General features: G+C 46.1%; 1 protein-coding gene across 6 annotated transcripts in view; it reads right to left on the reverse strand.

Annotated features, from left to right (window-relative positions):
- Positions 1 to 1041: 1041 nt before the first annotated feature.
- Positions 1042 to 22626, reverse strand: part of LOC111243200 (uncharacterized) — a 30535-nt gene continuing 8950 nt past the window's right edge. For all 6 annotated transcript variants that reach the window (XM_022788409.2, XM_022788411.2, XM_086977294.1 and 3 more), the window contains exons 6-17: positions 22373 to 22596; positions 20167 to 22091; positions 18432 to 18642; positions 17565 to 17999; positions 15765 to 17284; positions 12058 to 15541; positions 11677 to 11877; positions 11131 to 11529; positions 10013 to 10846; positions 6869 to 9653; positions 5527 to 5871; positions 1042 to 5170 (exon numbers count right to left, since the gene is read on the reverse strand). In XM_022788409.2, the coding sequence (XP_022644144.1) occupies positions 3531 to 5170; positions 5527 to 5871; positions 6869 to 9653; positions 10013 to 10846; positions 11131 to 11529; positions 11677 to 11877; positions 12058 to 15541; positions 15765 to 17284; positions 17565 to 17999; positions 18432 to 18642; positions 20167 to 22091; positions 22373 to 22596 (14003 nt within the window). In that variant the 3' untranslated portion in view covers positions 1042 to 3530. The remainder of the gene's footprint in view (positions 5171 to 5526; positions 5872 to 6868; positions 9654 to 10012; positions 10847 to 11130; positions 11530 to 11676; positions 11878 to 12057; positions 15542 to 15764; positions 17285 to 17564; positions 18000 to 18431; positions 18643 to 20166; positions 22092 to 22372; positions 22597 to 22626) is intronic.

Raw genomic sequence — 22626 nt, forward strand, 5'->3', positions numbered from 1 at the left:
TAGCTTTTCCCGAAATTGCAGTATCATAAAGACGGTTCACATTCAAACAAGAGTGTATATTCATTCACCATCATTTCCCAGTGAACTCGAAGCAATTGTAAAACCGAGGTATATAATCATTCCTTGTACCGCTTGGTCGTTTTAGAGCCGCCACTGTGATAGGTCATTGAAACGTTGTAAAGTATTAGCACCCAGGCTTTTTGTCCAAAGGATCGGCTGACAGTCGGCTGCGAAAAAGTTCTCTATTTTCTACCACTGTTATCTGACGCATAAAATTCTTGTGCTTGATATGCTGCTACATAATAAACCCGCAACAGCAGACCTGAAGCTCAGTTTACTCTAGTTATTGTATTACCTATTTACAATATTCGAGCAAATTCTGCTCATATCGCATTACTATTTTTCAAAAAAATATTGCTGCTATGTATACTAGAATCGCTCATACCTACAGTTTGCACAAAGACGATAGAAACGTCATGAATAGAACTAGACAAACATACTTAACGTTGCCTTAAAGTCAAAAGGCATTGAGCCTTGTGCTATCATGGTCACCCCATTTTGTAAGCTATGCCTTAAAAAAATAACATATTGGTTTCGTTTGCTAGTTAATGATATTTCTAAAAATCTCTAAATAGTATGTAGTAGGCGAACAACCGAAAAGGCAAATCAATTCACATTTTTTTTATTTACATCGCACATTTATTATTTATTCTTTATTAGAAGATCGCATAACTTAAATCTATTAAGTACCTATGCGTATGATCAATATTCAGCCAAGTCTCGTCTGATATTATTATTAATAATATAATTATTATTATTATTATACAGCTATCGAGCTATGTTTTATTTATCTTCTTTAGATAATAATAATATAATATTACTATTATCGTCTCTGAAATGTATTTACACGTAACACTATATCACAATAATAATAAAGTAATTCTCATTTTAGTGAATTCCACCAGGTCATATATATATATATATATATATATATATATATATATATATATATATATATATATATATATAGACGACAATCAATCAATTTTTTCTCTCATTCGCCGTTTTATCTCAGCTTGTTTCGTCGAATATTGTCACCATTAGTATGATCAGCATCAGTGGTCATCTTCTTATTATTGTTACTGCTACTATTATAATTATTTGTAACAAATGATTGAGTCAAATTTGCTGTCTTCCTTTGTGTCGTCGCTCAGATTTGTAGGGCGTTGCTCGTGTTGTGCCTGTGTGTGTTTCGCTTTTCATCGTTACTCTTGGGTATACATAAGTAACGTGTATATGTTTGTGTGTGCAAGTGACCATCTTCAGTCGAAAAAAAAACATCTTTAACGTGTCACGTATCTGATCATGATGTGCGCGTCTGTCATTTCTTTAAGATATTCTCTTTCTCTTTATTATCTCTTTCTCGCTGTTGCTCTTGCTCTCTCTCTCTCTCTTTCTCTCTCTCTCGCTCTCTCTATCTATCTTTCTCTCTCTCTCGCGCGCACTCTCTTTCTCTCTCTTGCTCTCTCTCTCTCTCTCTCTCGCTCTCTGTCGGTCCCTCTTTCTTTTTGTTTCGACTGATCATCGTTATCTACTAGTTACAGCTGTTCGCGTCCCGTCTTCCAAAATCTCTTTTCTACATATCTCTACGAAGTATGTCACATTGTCGCCCTGTAGTTTGGTGTCTCTCATTATAATAATAATTATTATTTTATCATTATTATCGGCATTTCATTATTGTTAGTAGTATTGTGGTTGTTGTTGTCATATGGTTGTTGCTGGTGTTCTTGTCGTTGTTGCTGTTATTTTTGTGTTCCTGGTTCACAAAGGTTCATGGTTCTTTTTCTTAGTGCCGTTGCTCACTGCATCTTGTTTCCCTCGTTGAAAAACTACCATAATCAGAGCTGCGCTAACTCCCTCAGCGTCTTCATGTCTAGTCGCATACGTACTCAGTCATACCCTCATCATTGTTTTTCATGATTAACAGCAGCAGTAGCAGTGGGGGGCCTTAGTTGGCACGCGTGGGAAACTAATCCACGGCGTTTTATTATGTAGGCAATAAGGCGCGTCTAAATCGGCCTTTTTTCGTTTCCTCTATTTCCCCTTATTACTACTGTCGTCCAGTTTGTATTTAATTGTGTTCTTCACGACGAATTTCGCTATTACCACCACAAGTTGAATTGTTTACGCTCACCTAACGTAACATTACGCCAACGTCAGCGACAACCTTTACAGTACGTGCGGACACCTACATGGATTCTGGTTGTGGTTTCTGTTGTTATATAAATGAATACTCTTCCCCAGCCCTATTTTTCTCTCGTACTTACATTGTCTAAGCTTCTCTCTGGACCTGTTTTTTTTCAAATAAATCTCTCAATTTTTGACCCGTTTTCCTGTTTCGTTCTTGCAGCGATTGCTGTTGCGTCAGCGATCCAAAGCTTCCCTCCCTTGTCCTTCACGATTTTTCTTCTCCATTTTATTTCTTCCTTTCTTGTCCTCCCTGTCTCCTCTTCGTTCTCACATGCACGCGTACTGTATAAAAAATAAAAGTGGCTTACTAATCTCGAAAGAGAACGGACACGGCCCCCGTGGCCCGCGGGGCAGCTCGACCTCAATGACCGGTCCCTCCTCACCCAGTCTCACCAGTTTTTGCGTTGTCGCTTTCGTAATGCAAAGGAATCGGGTCGACTTGCGGGTCAGCGGTATTTTATCATTAACTTTTCCCATGGTCAGGATCATCATCGCTGTGCTTATTATTAGCATCACGTCGCATCATGCAATATCTGTACGTTTCATTATTATCAGCATCATTATATCTCTTTTACGCGTTTTCTCGCTGGCTTTCTTCTTTCTCGTCCATCCCCATTTTCGCGCTCTTTATTATTATTATTATTTATATATGTATATGTATATATATATATATATATATATTCCGTTTCAACGCAAAGTCTTCTTATTATTATAATTGTTATCATCATCTGCCGTGCAGTGTCTTGCTCTCCCGTTTTCGCTTATCTCGTTCTGTCCCGCTTCTTTCTTGCTTGCTCCCTTCTGTCTTATCTTTCTCTAAACTATTCAATAAGTTACATTTACATATTTATACAACACAAAAAAGAGAATTCAAAAAACCAAGCCCCTTAGAGAAAAGCCTAACCACACCGTGTGTAGGGTCGCGCTTTGAGCGCACTCGCGTTTGTTCTGAAAAACTATTTCAAATATGTCTAATTGTTGTTGTTTCTATTGTTGTGATGCTTGTTGCAGCTGGTAGATTGGTTTCATCAGGTTGCTGGAGATGAACCTGTTGTTGTTGCTTTTCTTGCTGATGTTGCTATTTGCCATTGCGGCAAAAATGTCCATGTCGCGAAATGTATGTACACGCCAGGGACGATGTACGCAGGACTTTCCGACGTGAATGCCACAGGACGTTGATGATGCTACTAGTAGTAGTAATACATTCAGTCGGTGGGTCGATAGTGTGGTGGGCTAACGAAAGCTGGTCCAATTTCCATCGTTATTGTTGTCACCTAGGATTATGCTTTCTCTTTGCCGCCATCTGGGTTGGGGCCGTCCTTGAGTTCGTCGCCCTCCTCGTCCTCCTCCCGGTCCTCACGCATGTCTTTGGAGGGCGGCTGGGGCACGGGGGTGGCCGACTTGCTCGAGCTGGGACTGGGCGCCGCCGACGACTTCGTCGAGCCCACACTGCGAGCTGGAGACACCTGCCGCTTGGAGACGCTATCAGAGCGTCGCTTCCTCTCCTTGTCAATCTGTCCATTTACGTTTTGATGGGCTAACGACGCGAAGCTAGAAGACATGCCTGACGCGCCTGGAAGAAGATTAGGATTAAGACCCGACCCGGGTAACCCGGAAAGTCCCGGCATACCCGAGAATCCTGGGATACCGAGCGGGTAGCCAGCCAACAGGCTAGCTGATGGATACAGGAAGGGGAAAGACGACATTGGGTTTAGGCTGGACGTCGACGACGACGTCGAGCTGGTGGGGCCTTTCTTTGAGCTTTTATCTGAGCTGGAGGACCCAGACTTCTTATTTTTGTCGCTGGCAGCCATAGCTTGTGAGGCACCGGCCGCTGCAGCCAAGGCGGCAGCAGCGTCGAATTGGGACATCTGGGGCATTATGGATGACGCGCTGGAGGTTGGGGTACCTAGCCCAGACAAGGGGAATAGTGGATTTCCGAGACCCATCCATGGCAGGAAAATCGGGTTCGCTGCAGATGCAGCTGCTGCTGCTGCTGCCGCTGCCGCATTTTTACTGCTTCCTCCGCCTATACCTCCACTACCACCAGAACTACCGAGCGACCTGCTACTCTGAGAATGACTTACAGAGGTGGAGGTTGTTGTCTTGCCTGAAGATGACGTATTGACGCCAGTTTGGCCCATAAGATATTTAAGATCAGGCAAACCAGTCATTGGATTAAGCCCAGCTAGGCCGGCCATACTGCTTGTGCCTGGCATTAGGCCAGCCGCAGCCAAAAGGGCTGCAGCACCTTTGGGATCGCTAGCCAAACTGGCCGTGGTTGGATCGAGACCTAGGAGATTGCTTGAGTTGGTCGTAGATGTGCTTGAGCTGGCACCTTTCGTGTCTTTATGCAGTCCCGCAAGCAAACTAGCTGTTTTTGGGTCCATGCCCAGTAGAGTGGCGGTTGTTTTAGGATCGCTTTGAAGGCTCGCTAGCAGTGCTGCTGTTTTGGGATCAAGAGAGCTCAAACTCTGCCGACCGGAACTGGAACTGCTTCGTGGCTTGTTCTTGCCAATTGCTTGGTGTTGGGCTGCGGACGCTGCAGAGGCGGCGGCCATAGAGCCAAGGCTGGCCAGGGAATCAGCGGCACTAGCGCCCAAAGTGGACACCTTTGGCGTATTGTGCAAATTCATACGCTCCTTGATGAGCTGGCCCCATTTAGGCTCAACTTCAAACATTGGGTTGCGTTCAAGCCATTCGGGTAGATGCTTTAGTGGGGGTGCTTTACTGCCAGTAATCTTCTTTCCGGTCAGTTTGTTAATTACGGATACATTCTCTTCACCGGTAAGCTTACTTGGGTCCAATTTCGTGGGGTCTATGCTAGATGGTCGGCTGGAACTGGTGCCCGGGACCGACTGTAGACTGCTTGACGGCTTCTGACTTAACTGACCCATACTTCCGCCCATCCCTGACAGACCTAAAATAACAAAATGATACAGATAGCAATATTATAAATATGCATGTTAATGGAAACATTCTATGTTAAATAAAAAAAACAAATAGACGTACGCTGTTACGTTTCTGAAGGCTCTGAGTTTCTAGGTTGGTTTCGTTTCTTTATTTGTGTACAGGGAACAAGACGCTTTGATTAAAACAAATGAAGAAACTTTAATGATATATAGATTAATAACTAATACGAATATATAATAGATAGCAATCATACGTAGCGATAGTAGTAGTTGGAAGGACAAGAATTCAATACCCCTGATATACGCTGTTACGAAAAAAATTGCCTACATTGCACAGAGCTTATGATAATCAAAAGTTGCCAACCTCCAAAAAGATCCATGGACTGGTTGCTTCCTGCCCCAGTACCTGCCATGGCTGCAGCCATGGCAAATGCCAGAGCCTTGGTATTGGCGGGGTTGCCGCCGGCGCTACCCAACGCGGCTGCTAAAAAGTCGGGATTGGTCTCAAGCATCTTCTTGAACTGGTTGTCAGTACAGGTTGGTAATTTAGCCTTGGAAGAATCCTTGCTGGAACTCGCTCCAGCAGTGGAGAAAAGCGCGGATGCAGCGGAGTTGGACCCACTGGCCATCGCTGACGCAAGAGATGTGGGTAGCATCTGACTCAGCAGCGTTGAAAGTGACAAACTCGGATTTTTTGAGGAGCCTACGCCTGTGGGTGGTATTAGATGAATTATGTAAGTTATCTCAGGTTGATTGTTATATACGGCACATAAGGAGCAGATGGATATAATGCAGAGGGACCTTGTGACAGAGGTTTTATACTTTTTTAGCCAAGTTCATAACCTTGTACTAAGAAACATCACTGTACCAGAAGGCGTAAAATAACCTTAAGTATAATTACATTAAGCATCATCGTGACAATCAGCACCATCCTTTTCGTCAACGTAAAAAAGATAGAACATTTAGAATCAGCGATCTATTAATATATCTAGGGTGGAGAATTTGAAATCGGATAGATTTTGGCCGGCTGTCTGCCGCAGTGGATAAAGCCAGTCTTTTCTATAGCAAAATAGCTAATCTACCATAACGAAAAATAATGCGTCGTTTTTGAAATTTTAACGAAGGTCAGACGTTACCCCGCCAAAATTATAACTCCGAAAATTCACCAAATATACCCGAAAAGCTGTTTTTGATAGATCTGCATATTTCATGTGGTGATTTTGAAAAATAGAATATCAATTGCCAATTAGGGAACTTTGAAAAGCTCCAATGGTTAGTCTTCTTAATACTTTCTGCGACTTTTTGCACCTTTCGTATTACAGGTTTTAGCCTGTTATCAGTTCAAAATTTAATCTTAATGTAATATTTTATGAAGCGTATTTAGACGTTAGTTTAAGGACTTTACACTTATTAATACAGCTTAAAGCAGGGTTGCTGATAAAAAAAATATTTGCAAAAAGGGAAAAATATTTGACTGAATTGAAAATGAGTAGTGAGAAATTCAGATTGTCATTTACAAATATAACTTCTGTGAATTGTGATTATACTGAATAACCATAACCGTTAGAAACGACACTTTTAGCATATGCAAAAAAAGATGATGGAAATATCTGTTTTTCTTCAAAATAATGTCTTAGAAAAAAGTTGAAAAACACAGTCCGAATTCAAATACCCCATCTCATATGTAAATAAGTAGCTATACTTACCTTTAAGAAGATTGGTGCTATCTTTGTTTTTGCTGGCCGCTGCAGCGAGCTGGGCTTGTGCTACCTTGGCGAGCAGGAGGTCTGTGCCAGCAGGAAGCCCTGTGCCCTTGCTGCCCTGATGCGCAGCTGTTGGTTTGCCCTGTAGCGAGGCAGTATCGGGCGCTTGTGGAGCGGCTTTGTCCGAGCTTTTGGAGCCTTGGTGGGCCACAGGCGGAGTGCTGCTTGTGAGTGAGGCCATATTGGACATGCTAGTCATGCCTATGTTAGACGCCAGACTGCCGAGACTGCTCGTCGCACTACTAGCGGACGAGGCCGGATGCTTCTGGTGGGCTTTGGGCGCGAGCAGCGACATCGGGGGCTCGGCGAGAACGTGCGACTGGGACAGCAAACCTTCATCGGATGAGTGCTGGCCGGACGAAGGTGCTTGCGGCCCGCTGTCGCCATCTCCTGAGCCCCCGGTTCCACTTTGTTTGAGTTTTTTGGCTTGCAAGTTGAGCGCCAACGCGTCAATTCGGAAGCCGCCTTTCTTTGACAATGAGCCTTGCCTACGCTTGTCTGCCGGATCTGCCTTGTCCTTCACGGGGTTCGCGGAACTCAGGTCGAGGATGGTTGTCGACGTCCCTTCGGAAGCAGAAGTTGGGCCGCTACGCTCCTTCTTCTCCTGAGACGACTCGGACTCCACCGACGATTCGACAGACGCGGGGCGTTGATGCTGTGCTAATTGTGGGGGTTGCTCGACCGCCTTGCCCGATTTTGAAGGACCGCTTAGATCGAGCGAGTCGGATGCACCTTGCCCTCCGCGATGAGACTGATGAGCGGGCGGCGGTGTATCGGCGGGTCTTTTCTCCGATTTCACTGCTACAGTCACAGCTGACTCAACAGCGGATTGTTGTTGCTGCTGCTGTTTCAGATTGACATCTTTATTGTCTCTACTGCTAATTGTACTGTTACTGCTGCCACTGCTGCTGGAAGTAGCGGTGTTAGCGGCAGCAGCCGCGCTAAGTCCAGCAGCCGTAACTCCACTGGTGCCTGCTGCAGCCGCAGCCATATTTGACAATCCGGCCATCGACGATAACGACGACATGCCGCTTTTCGACATCTCCATCGCCAGTGCCTCGGAAGAAGGGGTCTGGAGCGACAGCATCTGTTGGAATTGCTTCAGTGGGTTGCCTTGTTGCGCAAATGTGGCGGAAAGCATAGCGCGAAGCTGCGCGGAACGATCATCATTATCCTTGTTTTCCTGCCTGCTGCTCCTGCCTCTCCTTCCCGGCTTAGGGACGGGATTTGTTAGAAGGTTCATTGCGGCACTAAGAGCAGCTAGATTGGCGGCACTTAGGCCACCGGTGGCGTTTAAGCCCATCAGATCCAGGCTTTTCATGTTGAGTCCACCCGCCAGTGCACCCAGTATCTGACCGTCAAGCCGGGGCAGCTGGTGGCTGGACGTCGATTGCTGCTGTTGAGCTTGTTGTTGCACTTGTTGCTGTGCTGCTGTTGCTGCTGCCACTTGTTGTTGCGCCGCAGCGGCCTGTTGTTGTGCTTGCTGCTGTGCTGCTATCTGCTGCTGTTGTGCTGCTGCCTGTTGTTGTGCTTGTTGCTGTGCTGCCGTCTGCTGCTGCGCCACAGCGGCCTGTTGTGTCTGTTGAACCTGTTGCGCTTGCTGTTGTTGTTGTTGTTGCTGCAGCTGCTGCGCAGTAACCTGTTGCTGCTGTTGTTGCACCGCTTGTGGTGCCCCCACAACTGCGACCTGTTGTTGAGAGCGCGTTCCTGACAGCGTTGTGTTCTGTTGTTGTAACTGCTGTTGCGCGGTGGCCTGTTGTTGTTGGAATTGTTGCTGTGCAGCTGTTGCCATTTGTTGTTGCTGTGATTGTTGTTGTTGTTGCTGCACTTGTTGCTGGGTGACGGCTTGCTGGCCAGTGACTTGTTGAACAGCCTGTTGTTGTACGGCCTGTTGGGCGGCCTGCTGTTGAGCAGCTTGTTGGTGGCGTTGCTCTTCTTCAAGTCGATCTGGATCAACAAGTAGAATGCCTGTTACTTGTTCTGGCCATTGTCCTTGCTCGGCTGCATATACAACAAACTCAAGCCGTTTGCGCATCAACTTATCATTGGGCCAAAGTGAGGGCTGCTTCGCCACGAGTTTGGCAACGCCTTGTGCGTCGAGCGCATCGATGGCTGCGATTTCCTGAGGTGTGAGGATACTGGAAGTTTCAGGCTCGGGTTCGAGTTCAGGAGTACCGTTCGAAGCTGTTACGATCGCGGTGGATTTGTTCTCATCCTCTTTTTTCTTCTCTTTTTCTTTCTTGACGATAGACTCCTTGGCCTTCCCAATAGCGTCTGTTTCAGCACCTGCCTCCATCTTATCATTATCAAGTTTTTCCTCTTTAATTGGCTTCTTCTGTTTGATGTCTTCGCTCACTTTATCATTTTCGATCTTACCGGTCTTATCAGTTTTGTCAGTTTTGTGGGCTTTATCCGCCTTTTTGCTTTTATCAGCCATCCCGACCTTTTTAAGCTTCTCGGCCTTGTCAGTCTCCTCAGTCCCGTCAATCTTTCCAGCCTTGTCAGATTTGTCAGCCTTCTCTACTTTGTCAGTCTTTTTCTCTGTTGGTTCTGAGTCAACTTCCATTTCTTCTTGGTCATCAAGTCCAATCTCAGGCGATTTTGATGCGCGGTTATCCCTGGCATTGTTCGTTTCCTTTTCGAGTTCCTCTGCCATTTCAACGTCGCCGTCAGACTTGGAGTTATTAGCCTTTCCGGACTCCAATGAAGCGGCGCGTTCTTTCTCCTCCTAAATTTTTTACAATGCATCGTTAACGGCTAGGCTTCTTTATAGTGGCAACTTTATGGCAACAAGTTGAATAATTGTAAATTTGGTATGAATAATATTTTTTTTTTATTTCTAGGTTAGTATTTCAATTTTAGTATCGGCGATGTCTAAACCTTAATTTTTAAAAATGTTTTTTTTCTAACAAATGCAATTTTTATTAATATTATTAGTGCTCTACTTATGATGATCATTTAAACTCTCGCAAAATGTATGTTCAATATGGCAATAAATGAATTGATTTTATTGACTTTCCCAAGCAAATTAAATAAAATGTAGGAAACATCGGCGACATACCACTGATCAAGGAATGTGTCACATACCGATTCATCCAAGGGCTCGGTGCTGTCAGATTTTGGCGACTCCTCTCTCTGGGCTCGAGTCTGTTGTTCGCCATTTGCGGTGAGCTTGTCTGTTTCACCTTGGCCCTTGATATCGTCTTGATCGACCTCCATTTCACCGGGCTGTTTTTCGTCTCTCTCATCTGCTTCAAATGCATGAGCTCCCTTTTCAGTCTTCTCCACACTGGTTTTGTTGGTTTTGTTGTTATCTCTGCTTATTTCTGGTGACTCACTTGTGTCCATGAGCTCTACTTTATCGTTCTTGGTGTTGTCCTTATCTTTTTCAGCTTTTTCGGCTTTGTCAGTTTTTGCTTTTTCAATAGTCTCCGGTGCATTGTCTTTCTTAACGTCACGTTGCTGATCGCGCGTCGAAGTGTCCTTTACGTCTTTGATCTCCCTCACCTGGTGCCTGTTGTGACTACTCTTATTTAGCAAAGCGGCGCTTTTGAGGTGCTCTTTGAGAGTGTTGAGATAACTAACGGTGGTATCACACATCATCGCGTAGTCAAGGTGGGCGAGCCCGTAGCGCTTGGCAATCACGATCAATTCGGCGTCGTGACGCCCGCACACCCACCATTCTGGAAGTTCGGGGTCGGGTTTGCACTTCGAACGTAGCCGCTCCTTGAGAGCCGAGATGCTCGATGGAGTTGGAGTAAGTTTCTCACGAATTTTGCGCAGAAATTCCACACGGTGGAAAATGTTGAACGCCCGCTGTTCAGACAACGTTTCGACTTGATGCACGGTAGCTGCTTGCTCCTCTTCGGCAGTTGTCTTTAAGCGAGGCGCCATACAACGCTTGAGCATACACATGAATGCCTGAACATAAGCGAAAAATGAACCATTGAGGAATCGACAATGTAACATACCATTGACTGGTGCGTATAATACACGTAACTATTTATTTTGCTAAGCTCATATCTACATTGCATTATGTTAAAACTATAGCGAAGACTCGTATATGTTTCCACATATTTATAGGCAACTAAAGAAACTAAATCAAGTTAGATACTGACTGTAAGTATCGTGTAATACAAAATGTAGAACAATTATTACATTAAAAAAATGCTTATAGAGGTGAAAGCGCTTATGTGTGTACACACCATGTAGAAAAGCGTGAGTTGAATATCGCTTTTCTTGTCAAGCTTGCCGATGCCGGCGACCCTTCTGAAGGCCTCCCAGCGGAACTCTTCTTTCTCAGGATCGTAATCGACCCCATATACCGATAGTGTGCGGATGAACTCCGATTCTTCCCTTCGCGACCACCTCGGCGCCTGACCCGTCGCAGCCGCATACAGGGCGCCGGTAAACAGACTCTGCTTCGAGGTGAGCATGGGCCTGCCCAGCAACCCGCTACCTGCCCCACCGGGGGCCCCCGTAATGGCTGTTGTGTTTACGGGAGTGGAGCCAGCAGGTTGTTGGTTCGTTGTTCCGGCTGCGGCGGACGCGGCAGCCGCGGCTACTCGGTTCGAATCGAACCTATCCGAACGCCGACTCTCTCGCTGTAAATTGTCATACAGTTAAAGAAAAATAAAACGATGGTATTTTTAGAAGAGAAGATGCTCAACTATTTTCCTAATATTCATGTTTACGCTTTACTAGTTTCTCATAGCCTGTAGCAAGTGCATTAAATCAAAAAGAAAACTTACTATCGCTTTGTTGGTGTTCTGCATCTCGAGGAGTTCCCTGCGTTTATGCTCGCGCTGGTAAGCCGTCACGAGTCGCCGCACCCGCTGATTCAGCTCGTTTGTGCCTGGCATCGATTTCGAGACCTCTCTTAACGGCTCCTCTTTGCTGTCATCCTTCTTCTCAGCGTCTGCATCTTGTTTCGTCGTATCAATGCTATCGGACTGAATATAGAATAAGAGAAGTCCGCTTAATTTTGTATTTAATAAGACTACGAGGCAGAACATGGTATCTTACAGTTTTAGTGATTATTGCCACTATTAATGAATACACAACTATAGTATATAATCTCAGTACTTATTCCTAGTTGCAATTAAATTTTTAGTTTGAATTAATAAACTTACCTCCTTTGTTGGGTTAGACAAGTCAGCATCTTCAGCGCCCTTGGATTTCTGTTCATCGTTCTTGGCTATACTGAGATCATCCTCTTCAATTTTACGCTTCTTGCCCTTCTTCTCTTTACCCTTTTTGCCCTTGGGTTCAGGCTTAACTTTCTTGATCTCTTCGGGTTTTTCGGTCTTATCTTCAATCTTAGCATCTTCGTGCTCCATCTTTTCTTGCTTGACTTCTTCTGGCTCTTTTTTCTCTTCTTTGACCACATCGTTATTCTCTTCTTCCGGTTCTTTCTTAGCCTCCTTCATCTCTACGTCTTCTTTGTCGACGTCTTTATTATCCTTATCGTTGCCATCATCTTTATCTTCCTCTCCATTTTTCTTCTTTGTTTCCTTATCAGCTTCTTTGCCTTCATTAGTGTCTTTCTCACCATCGCCCTTCTTTTTAATGTGCTCATTCGCTGTCTCACCTTCGATTGTATCTTCGCTTGACTTTTCAACGTCCTCCTCTTCATTATTTAATCTGTCTTTCCCTTTTTCAGTTTTCTCTGCATCTTCTGCGGTCTGACATATGTCTTGTTTATCCTCCTGCAGCTTATCTTTATCTTTCTCCTCTTCGTCATTGATCTCAACCTCGTTTTTATCCTCTTTTGTTTGAGCTTTGTCCTTATCTTCGGTCTCATCTTTCTCTTTATCTTCATCAGCCTTCTTCTTATCGCCATTTTTCTTTGCCTCATTATTGTCCTTATCTTCGTTAGCTTCCTTCTCGTCTTTCTCTTCATTAGCTTCTTTCTTCTCCTTATCCCCGTTAGTCTCCTTATCTTTTTCTCCGTTACCTTCACTAGCCTTTTCTTTGGGGTTATCCTCATTTGTTTCATTGGCCTCCTTCTTATTTCCTTTCTCTTCATTGGCCTCTTTCTTGTTCTTGTCCTCTTTAGCATCTTTCTTATCCTTAAGGTCTTCTGAACCTTCCTGACTATTAGAGCCTTCCTGGGTGTCCTCTTCGATCTCATCTACGCCTGCCTTTATGTTATTGTTACGCTCAGTTCCCGAATCGGCGCATATCTTATGAAATATGAGCTCGGGGTCCTGTCGCACTTGGGCGTATCGCTCGTAGCCGTGCTTGAATACGCCGACTAGTAAATGCTTATCGCACACTTCTGTCCACCAGGGAGCTGGTGGATCACCGTCCGGATTCGGAGGCGTCGGCATGATCGTATCAATCTCTTCGCTCTTCAGTGGGTTTTCTTCGCTGGCTGTTAATACACGTTGCGACAGGGTCTCACCCAAGATGTGATGCTGGAGGTAGTACAGCATACGGATGCGTAGCAATACTTTGTTGGCATGCCGGTGGAGGTGTTTGCGATAGACTTCATCGCTCAAGAGGATCTCGGTGTCGAACTCTTCGGTACGAGCCCACTCGCGCAGTCTATCGCTTTCCTCGTCCGCGTCCTTCGAGTCCTCTGCGTCGAGCCCATTAAGACCTCTCTTAGCCTTTTTGCCCCGGGGCACAGGCCCCGAGAGACCTGAGTGGTTCCTCATTCGTCTCGACGCGGGTCGGCCTCGCTTGGACTCACCACCCGGAGCGGGCGGATTTACATTAGGTGGTTCAATGAGGTCCCAGATGAATGCTTTAATCTTGTCATCGCCTTTATAGCATTGCAGACAAAACAGTAGGATAACACGTGCCATATGCTCCACCTGTGTTGGATTGACTGGTCGGCGCCAAGCGCTATACGCGATACATTCATTCCATCGCTGCCAGCCAAAAGTAAGCATGCCCTTTTCGACGTTCGAGCACTCCGACCGGGTCCAGTTACCAGGGGAGATCTCGACAAGGAACTCGTCGTCTTCGGCGTCGCCTGCATGGCCACGCTTGCCTCTACCGCCCTTACGGTTTCTCCCACCGGTGTCACCGTCCTCGTCAGAGTCCATATCGCCAAGCTCTCCGGTAACAGGTTCGTTTGCCCCGAAACGCTTGACCTGAGTTCTCCTTCGAGGCTCTTGCAGGATAAGCATTTCCTGCTCACCCTTGTTGAGTGTTTCCACGTCAAGGTTAGCCTTTTTTGCCCATTTCTCCCAGAAGTTAGGATCGTCGACGTCGATATCCTCGCGACTGCTACTGACAGCGAATGAAGCTTTGGAGAAGGTGCTTCCTTTGCCTTCCGACTCGATAGTAATAGTCGTGGCGCGCCGGGAAAGGATTTGATCAATATCCTCCTCGCAAAACTTATCACCGGCATTGTCATCGTCCATAATAGCTCCGTAGGCACCTTTCTTGAGCAACTCCTCGATTTCTTGTTTAGACATTTGCCCGCCGCCACCTCCGCCACCCTCCTTCTGAATACTCTGCAAGACCGCTTTGTCCAGACCAAGTTTCAGGCCCGCTTTGTCAAACATCTCTCTCTCGTATGTGTTGCGGCAAATTAGACGATAGATCTTCACCATTTTACGCTGGCCGATTCGATGGCACCGGGCCTGCGCTTGTAAGTCGTTCTGTGGGTTCCAATCAGAGTCGAATATTATACAGGTATCGGCCGCAGTCAAATTAATACCGAGTCCTCCGGCACGCGTGCACAGGAGGAATACAAATCGATCTGAATCGGGCTTGCAAAAGCGGTCGATGGCCGCTTGGCGAAGGTTGCCACGCACTCGCCCGTCCAACCGCTCGTAAGGGTACTTACGGTTGATGAGGTAGTCCTCAAGTATATCTAGACAGCGCACCATCTGGGAAAAGATCAACACACGGTGGCCGCCTTCTTTGAGTCGAGGCAGTAATTTATCGCAAAGCACTAACTTACCCGAAGCTTGTATAAGGGCCTGTACAGCATAGTCAGGCGCCCCACTCTGCCTCGCCTCGGCGAGGATTTGTTCTTCGGCACCTGCAATGAGGTATGGATGTATGCAGCATTTTCGTAGTTCCATCATCGTGTTCATAAGTGATGGCACGCTCTGGGTACCTTTATATAGGAAACTAAAGTTTTTCTCCAGGATGGCACGATAGTACTTCTTTTGAACGTTGGTCAACTCGACCTCAATGATCGTCTCCTCCTTAGGCGCGAGTGACTTTTCGACGTCTTCTTTCAGTCGCCGAAGCATCATGGGTTTGAGCACCGCTTTCAGCTTATCTACCTGAGCTTCGGTTTTCAAATCTCCGAAATCCCGAAGAAATTCCTCAGGGCTATGAAATCGATCTGGTTCAAGGAAGTTGAGCAAAGAGTACAACTCTTCAACTGAGTTCTGAAGGGGCGTTCCGGAAAGAAGCACGATGTGATCGAACTTCAGCACACGGAGACCTTCGATCAGTTTACAATTGCGATTTTTCAATCTGTGTGCCTCATCAATAACACACGCTTTCCATGAGAGAGTTGATAGTTCCTGGTTGTCTGATAGAATCACCTCGAACGTGGTGATAAGCACCTGAAACTTCTGGACGTCCAGAATTCGCTTGCCCTCCTCATCCTTATAGTACATTTCATATTCTTGAATCATATTCCTGTTAAACACATTTAAAGTATTATTGTAAAATAAGAACATATTAATTCACTAAGTATAGCTTCACAAGTTTTTCCTATGAATCAGTAAGCATATTAGAAGGATAACAGAAATCTATATATATACCAGTTATATGTGGATAAAATGGTGCATATTACACGGTAGTGGTTTATTACCAAAGCAGATTTAAATAATGTACAGAAAATGAAAAAAATAGAACTCACCGAGATGCGCTGGAGCCATGGTAAGTGATCACATTGAGGTCGGTCCAACCCTCGAATTCGCGTTGCCAATTTCCAATCGTGGAAAGTGGCGCGATAATCATAAACGGACCGCGAATACCGTATTTTACGATTTCGTTCACATATGCCAACGACTGGATGGTTTTCCCCAATCCCATTTCGTCAGCGAGAATACAATTCTGTTGATTATACCAACAAAAAGTCAACCAAGAAATTCCCTCAAGTTGGTATTCGCGGAGCGTCTGTCCATTACGGTAAACAGGTGATACGTCAATTTGACGCCATTCGTTTGGCTTTGGGCGTTTTTTGCACTTCCACTGCTCTTTGGGTGGAGGGTTACGGAATTTCCAGAAGTGCTCGACTTTGGTGAGGTCTGGCACATCGTCCTCGACTTCCCATGTTGCCTCCTCATATGGCAGGCCACGCCATTTAACCAAATAGTATTTAACCAGCTTCATGTTAGCCTTATCGTCTGGCTCTTTTGCTTGTCTTTCTTTCGCGGCTTCGTCAATTTTGAAATCCTTAACAGTGTCATCGCCTTCTTTTGTGATGGGCGCTTTTGTCGTATCAGAGCTGTCTTTAGAGTTTTCAGTCGACACAGCTTCTTGTCCCTTTTTAGACGTTTCTTTCAGAGATTCATCGAAGGACGTTGCATTTTTAGACGGTGACGCGTTTTTCCTGATCTGATCGTCTCTACTACCTTGCTCTGAACTTTCAACTGATGTTGGTTTGCTATCATCCACCCTCTCTTTGTTACATTCACTCTTGTCAGGGTCTTTTGACTGAGCATCAGTCATGGTTATATCTCGACTGATGGTTTCATCATTTCTGCTGTTGTTATCTTTATCGGCGTCTTCATCAGTCTTGCTTTTACTTTCACTGTTATCCGAGCCTTCGATTGGCGATTCGCTCTTGCCCTCTTCGGGGCTTTCACTACCCTCTTTCTTGTCCTTCGATAGCTTAGCTTCGTCTTCCTCCTCGGTATCGGTTTCATCCTTGTCCTTGTCGAGCGTCGTTGTCTCGGCCATTTCTACCTGCTTATCTAGCTCTATCTTTTCAGTTCCTGAGGAAACTCTATCACTATCAGTCGTGCTCACGCCAGCCTTTTCACCCTTAACCTGCTCACCTTCTGGCTTCTCTGTCACCTCAGCTAATTTTCCTTCTGTAGCCTTTTTGTTATCTTCTTTTTCATTGACAATTGGTTTATTGGTGTTAGCTTTTTCGATGTCACTCTTCTCAGTCTCGGATTTCATAATATCAGCCTTTTCGTTATTTTCAACGCGTTCCCCATCAGTCTTTTCTGCATCGACCTTCTCAGGTTCGCCAAGCTTTTCGCCTGCAACTCTCCCGACCTCAATTTTTTCAACTTTCTCTTGTTTGACCTCAGTTTTAACAGCAGTGGTGTCAGAATCTTTCTTAGGAGAAGTCGTTCCTTGGCTGTTTTTTTCAGGGTTCTCGGTCTTTTGCCCTGCTGGAGAGAGCTCTTCTGATTTGTCGTCTTTCTGCAATTTGGAAACATTTGATAATTCGAGAAGTTTAGTCATTACTTCCCAATACTTCCGGTTGTATATATCTAGGCTGCAGATATATCGTGCAGTATCAGTTGACTGTATGATTATTCTTTTTAGAATATTCGATTTAGAGTCTGAATTATGGACATTGAGGGGCTTCATTTAAACAGAATTGTACATTCAAATAGCATTGTACATAAAGAGTGACAATTTCGAATACTAACCGAATGGCTCTGCATTAGTTTAAATTTAGGCGAACGAACCAACAAACCTTTTTCAGTTGATCTTTATGAACCCAATGTTCCGCTACGTCAAGGATACGGTCAACCTCGCAATAGTCTGGATTGAACGCTTCGTCTTCGAGGAAGTCCATAACGTTTGAACTAGCGTCCTTTTTCTGCCGGAAACGGCGAATCTTGGCAGCGACACGCTTGTCACCCAGTTCGAGTTCTTCGGCAGTCTTCCAGTCGCAGTGTATATAGCTTTGAAGCTTGTATTTTACAAAGAACTCTTCAACTTCGATCGTTTCAAAATCTAGTTCCTTTTGTTTCTCCCTTTCTTCCTGGCTCGGCTTATCGCCTTCAAGATTCTTTGGCACCTTTCTGGTGCTCATGCGTGACGCAAGAACCTTATCGACCACCATTTGATCCTCAACAACAGTTTGGACAACCGTTTCCACGTTGCTTTCGACCTTCGTTTCCTTAATCTACATACAAAAACATATAAATATAGTGTTATCGTACGGACGGACACATGTTAACGCATTATCCATAGATAGTTATTTATATTTTAAAGGAGACACATTAATCAGTCAGCATAAACTGTCTAGAAAATTGTTCAATGCAAGGTAATAGAAATAGATATAGGTCATATCCGATATTAGTACTCTTAACAAAAAAAAACCATGGTATGATTTACAGTAGTGAACCAAATATCACTAGATCAAACCTCGTAGCACCTCTAATATTTTGAAATCTGCTATTTAATTTCTGTAAATTTAAAATTTGCAATTGAAGATGAAAATTTAGATTTACGGAATGCATCACGAAATGTCAACAAAGACGATTATGCCGCTAGTGTCTGCGTACTATCTAAAACATTTGTCAGCATAAGTAAAGAAGAAGAAAAAAATTTATACCGGCATGAGGAATTCTTCGTCGTCGAGGTCCAAATCATTCTCGACGTACTTCTTTCGCCGATTGGCGTTCCGCCCCGAGCGACGTTTGTTCGAATCATCTTCGTCTTCCGGCGCTGGCACTTTATCCCGCGGGGCATCGTCTCCGCTGTCGGATTCACTGCCCTTCTTTTTTCTTTTCTTTGAGGAGATTTTCAAGCTCAACTTGGGCAGTCTACAAAATGGCCAAACAAAGCGCAATAGAGCAGCAACAACAACAACAATAACAGCAACGTTAGCGATGGCAAGAACGAGGACGACGATAGTGACAACGACAACAAAGCCAACAATGCCAAAAACAACGCTATACCTACACACGCACACAGAGACAGCCACGCACACGTGCACTTTCATATATAGGGATACGGTGACGGGTCAGCAAGAACAACAATGCCGGCCGACGCCGCCACGACATCGGCCAGGTGGCATCACGTTTAACCGTCACTTGTCATTTATCTGCTTCTATCCTTTCTGTCCCCCCAGCCCACCGAAGTGCTCGTCGTCATCGTGGCGCTCCATTCGTAGTCGCTTTCTTTCATTCAAGTAAATGTCCAAGCAAGTTCAAGCAACTACAGGCAGTAACGAGAAGCGATGCCAGAAGAAAGATAAAACGAATATATACAAAAGGCATTAGGCAGACATCCATACGCAGACACACGAACGCCACACAAACAGACAAAGATTTACACACATACAAACATACGGACAGTGACACCGCTGTGTTCACCAATGCGCACTAATTCGCCACAGTCGCCACACAGGAGCTTTTTCTTGCTAGCTTACAAAAGCAACAACGACGCGATGACAAGACGACGACCACGACACGGCCGCCATTACCGTCATCAGTGAAAAGCCGTGCAGAGCTCCTTTTTGATCTGTCCGTCCATCCATCCAGGCGACTGGTTGTCCGACTCGACGCACCGCACCAAGGGCGTTGACCCCCGACAGCCGTAGTAGCAGCAGCGAGAGCAGCCCTTCTTCTCCGACCACAAAACCCAACCGGCAGCGCTAGTAAATTGCTGGTTACCTGATCGGCGGCGGCGAGTGGCAGTAAGCCAGTCAAGCAGCCAGCCAGCCCGGCTGTTTGTGTGCTTGCCAGGCAAGCGGCTGGCTGGCGTGCAGATTCCGGATTTCGGTCGACACATGGACAGGTAGAAGATCAGCAGACAACTACTCTGCGCCGGCTGTTTTTGCTAGCCCGTTCTGCCGTCAAGGTGGCAGCGGTCGTTTCGGCGACGCACAGCAAGGTGAAAGCGGACAGCAGAAACGACCGTCGGGAACAAAAAGCAGCCGAAACCACTCTCTTGACATTATCCGCTAATAATAGCAGTAGCGGAACCACCAAATCGAGGTGGCGGCGTCGCGTCTTATGACAGTCGTCCGCATGACCACTCGCCATCCCATGTCGATATCGTGTGACATTCATTCAGTTATCGTGACAAACAACAACACACACTGCTAAAACAACCTTTTTTACCATTTTGACTATCATAACTAACCACCATTGCTGCTACTGTAATTAGTGCCATCAACATTCAGAATTGGTTCGTAAAAATAAGCATGCGTTTTGTCTATAACAAACCTGTGTACAAACGAACAATATGATTGATTGACAAACATCTTAAATAGTTCTATTGTTGTTCTGCTAGTCTACTGTAGGTATGTCCCCATATGGGATATAACGGGTTCCATTACTCACTTAGCTTTCTTCTGATTTTTTTCGAAGAGAGCTTGTGCAGCTGCTTTGAGACGAGATTCTTTGAGGTTGGCAGTGATCTGCTCCGCCGAAATGGGCTCCTCTTTCTCCTTTTTCTTGCTTTCTTTTTTCGGTCTCTCCTTCTCCTTTTCGCCTCCCTCCTTGCCACCTTCCTTTCCATCCTTGTTCTCACCGTCCTTGTCCTTATCTTTGTCCTTATCCTTGTCTTTCGCCCTGGACCTTTTCTCAGCCTTGGTGGGTGTCGCCTTTGTAGGAATTGAAGCTGGTGCTAAAGCACCTTCGGCCTTGGCTGCGGCGGCGGTCGTATCCGTTGTTGTTGACGCGGAGTCCGCGGGTGGTATAGGGTCTTGATTTCCGTCTGGCAGCTTGGGGCTGGCACTATTTGTTGCAGCTCCTAAAACTGCACTTGTTGCTGCTATCGTCGCATCACTGGGAGGCGCTAGCTGACTCGAACCCGTTAATTCCCCAGCATTCCCAACTGTTGGTGGCCCCGTGCTCGAATTGGGGTCCATTGTTGCCGAAGCCTCCGTTACCGGGTGGTTTTTGCGGCCACGAGGCTTCTTTTGTTTGGCAGGGGCCATGGGGTCCTGACCGTCCCCCGGTTGGGCTGGCCCCTTGGGCGTCCGCGGCTTCCTCGGCTTTTTCGCCGGGGCGACGCCCTCCTCCGACGAAATGCCCTCGCCGTTTCCCGGCGGCCCAGGGTTTTGAGCATTAGGGTTTGGATAGCCTGGTGGATATTGACCAGGTGGGTATATTCCGCCTCCGCCACCACCACCCGGCCCTGGCCCAAACTCATATGGATTTGGCTGGTTATGTGAGTCAAAAGGGCCGCTTTCGCCAAACTGTGCAGTTTGTGGTGGAAATCCCCCACCCACTTGATGCGCCCCAGCGACCTGTTGATGTTGTTCCGCTACTGGACCAGCAGGATGTGGCAGCGGCTGCGGTGCAGCAGGAGGTTCTTGATTCTTACGTTTACGGCCACCCTTCTTCGTTTTTTCGGGGCTTTCTTGTGGTGGTACTGGTTGTTGACCAGGCAGTGGGCCAGGTTGCGAACCGGGCTGAGGGCCAGATTGTGGGCCAGAAAGTAAACCAGGTTGAGGACCGGGTTGTGGTCCAGTTTGGGGACCAGGTTGTGGTGCGCCATGAAGTGGTTGGTGTGGGTCCCAAGAAGGCATCTGGCTCGGCGGGGGCTGACCGCCGTATGACATCTGGTAAGGGTCATAGGGGTTACCTGAGGTCGGACCTTGCGGAGCTCCCCATCCCGGTGTAGCTTGTGGGCCCCCCTGAGGTCCTTGTGAACTCGCAACCCATGAGCCACCTTGGCTTCCATATGGCCCAATACCGCCTTGCTGTGGTTGTTGTTGTTGGGCCTGCGGATGCGAAGTTAGGGCTGTACCCTGAGGCCCGGTTTGCGAAACCGAAGGTCCCTGTGCGCTCACCTGCTGTGCCTGTGGCGGCATGCCGCCTATTGCCATTGCACCTTGTTGCTCCTGGCCTCCCATTGAGCCCAGGCCCTCACTTTTTACTTCTGCAAGCGCCTGGTTGGTTGATTCGTCTTGCGGTTGACCGGGCAGCTGTTGCTGTGCGGGTTGTTGCTGTTGTTGTTCAGACGTAGCAGTCGCTCCATCATCACCTGCAGGCTTTTGGTCTTCACTTGAGATGTCTTCGGGAGCACCCGGAAGTCCAGTATTGGAAACAGAGGTCTCATCGTTTCCACCTGGTGGACCCTGTAGTTCGGAGCCAAACTTCACTGGCTCACCCTGCGTGGATAAAGCCGCCTGCGATGATCCTTGTGATGACTGGCTCGGCGTGGCTGGATTCGTCGGGTCCAAATTGAGATTTTGCGAATCACCGCCGTCCGACTTTACTGAAGCCTCACCACTGTCTTCAGGCTTCACTGGACCTCGCTGTAAATTCAATTTAAAAAACAAACTCGTTTTCATGTACCTAATACCTGTCTCTGTACTATTCAGTTTAATCCATTGTCCGGTAGGGTGAGCTTTATTAGATGAGCGAACGACAAAATTAAAAGTTATTTAATTGAATTGCCTAGCAAGTAATTAAGTTTAGTTTCGGTAATTTCAGATAACTATTCCAACATATATGAAGGCAGGGGAACAACTTGTTTTAGAAGCAGCCTTATAGACAAAATTTTTGAAACAGCGCTTATGATACCAAATAAACTTACTAAAAAATCCGGCGGTTTAGGTTGAAGTAGACGCGCCCCTAAAGGGTCATTGTCAACAGGCATAAGGTCTGGCTTTTTTACTTCTTGTTGGTTTTGCGACCCCGCAGATTGACCTAGACCTAGTGCATTACTTGGGTCACCTTTATGCTCCAGCTGTGACATTGGCTGCTGTCCGTCACCGGCCATATGGCTTATCATAGGATTAGACTGATTTGAGCCATCACCTGTAATCATATCATTATTGGTTTTAATCA

This window comes from Varroa destructor, unplaced genomic scaffold (assembly GCF_002443255.2).
Source record: "Varroa destructor unplaced genomic scaffold, Vdes_3.0 BEIS01000001.1, whole genome shotgun sequence".
Taxonomy (NCBI): Eukaryota; Metazoa; Arthropoda; class Arachnida; order Mesostigmata; family Varroidae; genus Varroa; species Varroa destructor.